Source organism: Cydia strobilella, chromosome 24 (genome assembly GCF_947568885.1).
Source record: "Cydia strobilella chromosome 24, ilCydStro3.1, whole genome shotgun sequence".
NCBI lineage: Eukaryota > Metazoa > Arthropoda > Insecta > Lepidoptera > Tortricidae > Cydia > Cydia strobilella.
The window spans coordinates 5,086,579-5,095,790 of NC_086064.1; the positions used below are offsets into that span (position 1 = coordinate 5,086,579).

General features: G+C 36.6%; 2 protein-coding genes across 2 annotated transcripts in view; one reads left to right on the forward strand and one right to left on the reverse strand.

The window, feature by feature from the left end:
* The window catches only part of LOC134752121 (zinc finger protein ZFP2-like), a 138,964-nt gene that overhangs the window by 15,901 nt on the left and 113,851 nt on the right, over window positions 1-9,212 (reverse strand). The window lies entirely within an intron of this gene.
* On the forward strand, window positions 658-6,656 carry LOC134752134 (gastrula zinc finger protein XlCGF57.1-like). Its single transcript, XM_063687723.1, has 6 exons — window positions 658-885; window positions 1,709-2,132; window positions 2,672-2,807; window positions 3,386-3,445; window positions 4,184-4,240; window positions 5,181-6,656. The coding sequence occupies exons 2-6, from the start codon at window positions 2,004-2,006 to the stop codon at window positions 6,629-6,631; spliced, it is 1,833 nt and encodes a 610-aa protein (XP_063543793.1). The 5' UTR covers window positions 658-885; window positions 1,709-2,003; the 3' UTR covers window positions 6,632-6,656.

A 9,212-nucleotide genomic window follows, 5' to 3' on the forward strand; every position in this document is an offset into this window, starting at 1 on the left:
CCAAGTTCAAAATATTACGCCAAGATTTTGTTCATGTTTTACCACAGATTATTAACTAGTTACTTAACACGCAAAATGGATGTCAATTTGTGGAAAATGCCCAGCAAAACTAACTAAACTAACTAACTGTTCATGTTTAAAAATCCAATCAACAAATTATTGATAAACGTTGATTCGCATAATGAATATAGTTATATATATAAGAAACATAGACAGAGATAATCATACTATCTTCGTCTTACACTAGTACTAGCACCCAAAAAAAAGGATGAATATAGTTTTTTTGTTCTTATTTACTGCCAGTTTGGTGTGACGAACTATAAATAATACGAAGAAATTTGACTTTACTCAGTAAGTACTTTGCATGTGTAATGCTACTTTAGCACGCATATAAAAATCCAAAGCTAACTAAGGAGATTTTTTTCGTATTATTTAATCTTTATGTCAATCAATAGATTTATCAATAATTTGTTGGTTGGATTTTTAAACATTAACAAAATCTTGGCGTAATATTTTGAACTTGGCTTCTGCTGCGCACCAATGTTGCCAAAAAAAAAGACAAGTGGTAATTGTCAGTGGTCAGGTCAATGAACTCAATAAATATACTTTAATATACTGTTATGGCATGGCGTTCTATAACGCGGACGATGAATGCTTATTTATTAAACCAAAATAAACTACATCAAAGACTTATTTTAGAGACGGCTCGCACATCTGTTTCTGTGATTATATTCTACCCGTCGTGGGCGTCGTGGCGTTGACACTTGCTCGAGCTAACAATTGAAAAAATTCTTCTCGGTGAAATTTCCGAGTATCTCTTCATTAATGTGTTGTTCTAGTTTGGTGGTAGTTATTTATTATCATAGTCTCGATTAATTGCTACGGGTAAGTAATCAGTGGTAAAATAGCAGATAAGGTTCTCCCTGATAGGTGAGACTCCAATGTCGCAATGTTGTCTTTTTTACAATACAATACAACATACAACTAACCAATATAAAAATCGACAAAGGACGTAGACATGCATTATGCTCTGTAAAGAAAATTTTTGTGCATTCCAAAAAACTTACTCCCCTGGCAATCCTGCCTAAACCACTTAGATAACCCCTGGAGTCATTATAACTCAGACCCATTATTAAAATAAACAGATGTGGTTCCCTTGCGGTCCACATAATATATGTAGGCATAGTTGAGGGATCGAACAAGAAACTGAATGTGGACTGGATGAGGGTGCTACAAATCATATATTTTTTATTGGAGTGTCTTAAATTCCATCATCCTCATATTACTTTTTTCCATGTGAGATAAGTTGTCCAATCAATATTAACATTTACACTATTTTGTGATATTTTTAATATATTTCTAACTAAAAAGAATCTGGTTGATATAACTGGTGACAGAAGAGCTGGCGGCTTCCTCATACAATTATTGTGATACAACAAGGAAATGCCTGCATCCTTGGTACAATGCCTCAAGGGCCTATTTTAGATTTAAGCTAGTTATTTAGTAGTACCACTGTATACATAAATTATGTGAAAAAAAATATTTATATTATGTAAATATTTATGTAGAATCTTAAAGAAATCATTTTCATCATTTGTTTAATTAGTGTAACCATGGGTATGTTAGGTTGTGTTTGTTGTATTGAATACTTTTTTTATTAGATTTGTGTTAGTATGTCAGTATATTAAATTGTTTTATTTCTTTGTAGGTTGGTCAGATATTCTACTGAACACCATCTCTTCACCGAACTAAGAAATGATACGAAATAATATATATACTGGCCCAGTCTTATCCAACCTTGTCATTGGCATGACAAAGCCTTGATGGAGCCATAACACACAAAGATTGATTGAGTAGTGCTCAGCAATTTCAATATTTCCAATTTATATATTGATTAATTGATTTCTTGGGGCATCATTTTAGAAAACACATAATTGCATAAGTCGGTTTTACAGTACTATATAAGTCAGTTAGACATTTACGCAGTCCCAGCTAATAAGACGATGGAGGAGTATTACTCGTGTAGCTGCTGCTTGGTGCGCCCTCCGGACAAAGGCCTCAAGACACTGTATAATCATTTCGGCAAAGCAGAGATATATTATGACATGCTGAGAGAATGCTTTGGTTTAAGTGTAAGTATATATAACCTTTATCATATTGAAATCTTTATTTTGCTTTAATGGTTTTATTTGGCAAGTTCTGTAGACCCAGCTTCTAATATAACATTTTCTGTTTAATTTTTCCCCAACCAATTATATTTATTATTTTAAATTGTAAATTTTAACCTGAAATAATCTTTGCAACTAGGGTTTGCAGTCGAAATAAAGTACATATATGGAATTTTTATATTGCAAAGTTAAGAGAAATCTAAGAAAATTTTTACGCTCCACCCTAACAGGCGGGTTACTACAAATTATAACTACTACACTTTCACTTTCAGCATTTGTGACTCATATAAGAAAAAAACTTGATATGTGGTGTCTGAGTTGTTAAATTTTAATGCATTGTCTACAGAAGTGACCTTTTTTTAAAATCTGTTTGACCTATTTATAGTAGGCTTTCAAAGCTTTTGTATCACGTCAACGTTCCTAGAAATGGAAGTAGCTGCTTGGTTAATTATATGATTTATATGACAAGTTGTAATGAACACTGTTTTTATTTTGTGTTCCAGCTAAGTTTAGGAAATGACGAGTGCGGGATCTGCGAGGTGTGTGTGGTGCGGCTGCGGGACGCGAGTGACTTCAAGCTGCAAGTGCTGCGCGTCCAGGACGTACTGCACAAGCGGGTCTCGGGAGCACTCCCTGCCAGTAAGCTGTATAAATATGACATGCCGGAGTTGCCGGACCTATTTAAGTGGACAGTTGGTGATTGTATTGGTTAAGACTCCAATCTTAATAGTCAGCGCCGGTCCGAGCAATGATCAGGGGAGAGCAAGATTGAGTTTTGGCGCCTTTGGATGTTTTTTTTACTCAAATTGCAGTTCCATAGTTTTTCCATCCGTCACATAGGCTTCTTACATACATAACATTCAAAAGTAGGGTAGGTATTTCTTATTTTTGTGTATTTTAATGTAGGTATATTATTTTATCAATTTATTTATTTTTATGAAATTTTGTTTGGGAAATACCTAATTCAATAGGCGGGTCCACACAGAGCGAGCATACGCGCGAGGTAATTTCCTCGCGCACAAAACGGCCAGTGTAAACGTGCCACGTGCGCACCGCTTTGTGTGTACCCGGCTAATATATAAACGTATTGTATTTAATTCTGTTTTTAATTGTTTTATGTACTCGTAACTTCAAGAAGGCTGTCTGTTTCTATAAACGATGAAATTCAAATTAATGTTAAACACGCTTACAATAAATAACATAACATTTTCTTTCAGCTGAGGGTGACAAATTCGACATCAAGTTAGAGAAACCTACTGGAGATGACGCCATTTCGCGTAAGTATCATATAGACATGTGGGTGAATTAACTTTTAGGGCACTAATTTGGAAGCAATTTCAATTATATCTCTGACTTATATTTTGTCGAAATTCTTTGAAAGAATTATGTTCACGTGATTATAATACTTATTTTTTGCTCCCGTTTATCTCTCCAAAATTTCAAGCAACTATATAACTCGGACGAAATAAAATTTTACGCTAAGTGACCTAAAAGTTTGAAGTTTTGGATAAAAAGAACTATTTAAATTTAAAAACAAAATAAGAAACCAATTGGGGATTTAATTTTTGTATGGGAGAAAACTGTCGCGCTAAAGTCTGACAAGGATTCTCTTTGGCCCTAAGATAATGTCGCTAAAAATAGTTTACATAATGGCTCTCCCACCAAGGGTTCCGTACTTTTTAGTATTTGTTGTTATATCGGCAACAGAAATACCTACATCATCTGTGAAAATTTCAACTGTCAAGCTATCACGGTTCATAAGATATAGCCTGGTGACAGACAGACAGACGAACAGTGGAGTCTTAGTAATAGGGTCCCGTTTTTACCCTTTGGGTACGGAACCCTAAAAAGTAACGTGAGGCCCATCATTCGATGGGTCTTTTAAAATAATTTGAAGGTCTTTTGGAAATAATCGCTCCAAAAGTCCAAAATAATGTATCCCGTCCCGTCCCGCCCGTATCCTTGAGTTATATTTTTGTCCACCTAAGTGTACAATTAAGACGTGTTTCCGGCAGGCGGTATTAAGCAGGAGAGGCCGGAGGTGGAGATGGCTGATAACAACATCGTCTCAGGTGCGTACTCTGTAAAGGTGTGTCCCAGCGAACTAGAATAACTATAAAGTTTAGAATAAATTTAAAAGTGGAACAATTACTGACTTGGAACTCCGGTAGCCGTTTAAGGAGTGTAACGCTCTTACGGTAGATGTCGCTAGGGTCCCCTAGACCCATATGGTGGAAAGCTATTTGTTAAATTTGTTGAAAGGAAAGTTATTTGTTGTTATAGAGGCAACATAAATACATAATCTGTGAAAATTTCAACTGTCTAGCTATCATGGTTCATTAGATACAGCCTGGTGACAGGCAGACGGACAGCGGAGTCTTAGTAATAGGGTCCCGTTTTTACCCTTTGGGTACGGAACCCTAAAAATGAGCGCACGTGTTTTGTGCTGCGTACGACTCGACTTTACAGTCGCCATCAGATATATCGGAGCGGCCAAGGCGCTCACAAATATCTGAACAAGCCTGTATTGTCATGGCGCTAGAGTACTTGTAAGCGAGAAAAATAATCGCTATTGTACTCATGTTGTAGAAAAATACTCAAACAGTTGCAATTTATGATAAATTAGTTTGAGAAAATTAGCAGGCGCCGGTTTAATTTTTTCCTGTTTATGTTAACCAACAAATAATTATAAACTTTTAGTGATATTTCCTGTGTTATATACGTTTTATATATACAATAACATATAAATATTAACTTTATGTCACGTTATAATATTTTTGTGCGTAAAACATATAATAATTAAAGTTTTGGAACAACTGAACTCCATGGATTACGGTTACAAAAAATTTAATTTTAACTTCGCAAAAACTATGCATACACTAAACAGCTTCGTAAAGTACTACTTTTTAAGCAAGTGTATGTGTATAAAAAAAAATGTATGCTAGCAAGACGAAATAGAAGTTTTTTACGAACACTCATTCCAAATCCTAATATGAATTCTTATTGTTCCAGTTGCATTACACGAAGGATCACCAGCGCCATTTGCTCAACCAGTAACTACCGCGTCCCACAGCGTCTCGCGCGCATCAGCTCCGAACGTTACCAAGCGCAGCTCCCACACTGGAGAGAAACCTTACGCGTGCAACATATGCGACAAAAGATTCGGTCAGAAAGGCCACTTTAATGCTCATTACGCATACCATATAGGGAAATTCAAATTCTCTTGCGAATTATGCAAAAGGGGATTCGTACAGAAACGTGAATATGTTACTCATATGCGGATACACACTGGTGAAAAACCATACGGATGTGATATATGCAACAAGAAATTTAGACATAAAGGCCAATTAAACGTTCATAAAAATAGTCATTTTAAATATGATCAGAATCGCTTAGAGCCAGGACAAATAACATGTAAAAATGAGTCGTCAGAAGAATCAGAAGATCAAAGACCCGCTAAATATTTTACGTGTGATATATGCAAGAAGCAATTTGTTGATAAAAACTATTTAGACGCTCATTACAAACATCACTCTGGAGATTATCCGTTCACTTGCGACATTTGTGCAAGGAAATTTAATACGCAGTTTGCCTTGAATACTCATAAAGTTGATCACTCGAGAGGGAGACCTTTTAAGTGTGAAAAATGCAATAAAGGGTACACAACGAAAGGTGCTTTAACTCTACATTTCAAAGTTCACACTGAGGATTATAAGCACGTATGTCACATGTGTAGTAAACGCTTCATAACAAAGGAGAATTTAAATGTACATATGCGCGTACACACGGGGGAACATCCTTATACCTGTGTAACTTGTGAAACTAAGTTCCGCTATAGATATAGCTTGAAGAAACATTTATTGGAGAAACACAACCAAGTTATGGACAAACAATTCAGTTGTGATACTTGTGGGAAACGATTTGCATTACAGGGGACTTTAGTAAAACATATGAACAAACACACAGAGAAGGAAACGGCAGATAAAAAGAAAGATCTAGCATTTATGTGTGAAATATGTAGCAAACGATTTTCGACAATAGGTATTCTAAATAACCATAGAGTCACACATAATGAAGAAAGACCTTTCGAGTGCGAAGTATGTCATAAAAAATACCGAACGAAGACGAACTTACTGGACCACATGCAGGTGCACGAGGAAAAAAAACACTCGTGTGAAGTATGCGGCCAGCCATTCAGACATAAGTCTGCCTTGAATGTTCATATCCGACGGATGCACTCCGAAAACAGACCACATGTTTGTGATATTTGTAATAAGGCTTTTGTAGTTCTTGCTGAACTAAAAATTCATAATCGTGTACACACTGGGGAAAAACCGTATGCTTGCGAAATATGCTGTAAGAAATTTCAGCGCCCTGGTAGAGTTAAGTACCATCTTGTAAACGTCCACCACGAGAAGCCTACGAGATTTGTCAAATTAAAAGAATTGAATAAATATGACTAAATTAAAAGTGACTTGTTGTGTAAAAGACATTATTTTTATTATTTTAACTTTATTGTACAATAAAAATTGGTACAAATGGTGGACTTAATGCCTTAAGGCATTCTCTACCAGTTATAATAATAATAACTCCACGGCCGACTTCGGCCACGGCGACTGCTGTCAACTCCGTTGCTGTCGCTGGTGTGCTCGCAAGTGGCTGATGTAGCCGATCTTGTTAGTAAAAGTTCGCGAACATTGCGGGCATGTGAGCACACCATTAACATAGTTATAGGGTATTGCCGCGGGTGGTCTGGCTTTTATTCTATCGCGTTTGGCATCAAGCTCTAAGCGCCGCCGAGATTCAAAATCGGTTATCTTGTCATTTATTGCAGCCCGCCATTCCGTACGCACGGCTGCCTCTATAAGATCCCTTTTCACAGAAAATGCCCCAAATTACATTAAGTGCACAGATTAAGTTAAGTTAAATTGCTTAAACGAAAATGTTGTCTTGGAAGAGCGGGGTCTCCTGTCACAGGTATATTACCTATACATAATTTTTCATTATGCATATGCGTGGGGAGGGGCGCAGCACTCGCTAGTATAAGCGGCAGCAGGTGCTTGTGAAGCATGCATTGAGAACATTTGATTCAAGATTGCCTTTGCTACTATGGAAGGTAAATAAAATATAGAAACAAATAAAAAGCCTTTTATAACGACTCGTTTCTTAAGTTTACGGAATAGTTTTTGTACACAAGTTTCAATTGTTGTATGTCTGCATGTGGTCTATTATAGAGAAAGTATTGCGGAAGCTAGCCTGTTCTACTGGCAGTTGGTTTTCTATATCAGAGGGCCTACCCAAGATGCCAATCGTTTGCTCCGTAGCGAACGAAACCGTAATCCCTCCATCACTCTCCCACATTAGTGCGACAGAGAGACATTAGCGTATTGTTCGCTACGGTGCAAATTATTGAATAGAATTCATGGTAAACTACATTTCATACAAACGTATTACAAAGAAAAAGTATATTCAAAACAAAAAAGTATATATATACCTAGTTTACCACGAAATGGTTCCGCCTCAGCATAATGCTAACGTTAAAGAGTCAGCGCTGGTCTTGGCATTTTGGCTATAGAAATGTATTTGAAAAAAATGGTCAAGTGCGCACCGAGGGTTCCTTACAAACTTTCAATTGCCTCATATATATTAAACCGCAGAAATCGCGAAGCGTCTGCTTGACATAACTGGTGACCGAAGAGCTGGCGGCTTCCTCGCACAACGTATCAGCATTGCGATACAGCGGGGAGATGCCGCCAGCATCCTTGGTACAATGCCTCAAGGGCCTATTTTAGATTTGTAGTACCACTGCTGTATCTTGTATGTAAATAAAGATTGTAGATTAAACCGTGATTAGAATACGATGGAGCACATATATATCGTTTTTGAATGAATACATGAAATAACACTGTAGTGCAGATAAATTAAAATATTTATTTTTGCAGACAAATCAAATTTTTGTTATACAAATATTGAATTACATTGAAGATAATTTCCCGGCTCATAAAGATAAATATATCTTTCTACGGATATTTAGCGACATGATAGACAGACGGACGGTCGCAACATAAGGGTTTTATGTACGAAACCATCTTTTTGGTACGGAATCCTAAAATGCACAATATGTGTGTAGTGTTTATTATCTTTGTCATTATCTACTAGTAGAGCCTCTGCGAGCTTTATTGCGACCCCCATGGTCGCGCCATTAAAAAAAAAGTGTAAATAATAAATTCGATACAAAAATCTAAGTACCTCAAAGTACCTATATAATTATTATAGCTGCTGAATCATTTCATGAGAAATTGAGAATCGATTGAAAAATCCAACCCGCCGAGGAGCCGGACACACTGCGTTTTTTGCGTTGTTAAGTCCGCTCCAGACTACGCGGCGCGAAGCCGCGAATGCGAATATGGAGTCGATTTCGTTGATTAGCGAACCAGACTCCAGACTCGCGTTCGCGGCTCCGCGCCGCGATTCGCGCACGAGTGTGGAGGGGCCTTTATGCTGCTTTTTCGAACATATAAAAATGAACACGACTTTCAACTTAAAAAAAAAGATCAATTTTTTCATTTCGTGTGCGAGCATTACATTAGTCGTAATTAAGTAAGTAAATATTCTTTATTGCACCAAAATTATACATTAAAATTATTAAAACTTGGCATAGTAGTCTAAACTTGACCAACACAGTAACCGGTAATAAAACAACACTATCATTCAGCTGAAAGATAAACGTCTCATCAAGGGTTGCCAGCCTTTTCTTTTGGGTGCTAGTACTAGTGTAACACAAAGAAAGTATGATTCTCTTTGTCTGCAGAAGTAAGTAAAAATATCGTTTGGAATTATAAAAAAATAAATAAAATCACTTTATTTCAGACAATAGTCCATATAAAAAAAAATATTATTAAATATCACAAAATTCTCAAATTTAACCCGGATAAGTCTAAATCGCCTCACACTCGTGCGCGAATCGCGGCGCGAAGCCGAGAACGCGAGTGTGGAGCGGCTAAAAACTAAAAAAAATACCTGGTTTTACTTTTATTTTTCGAT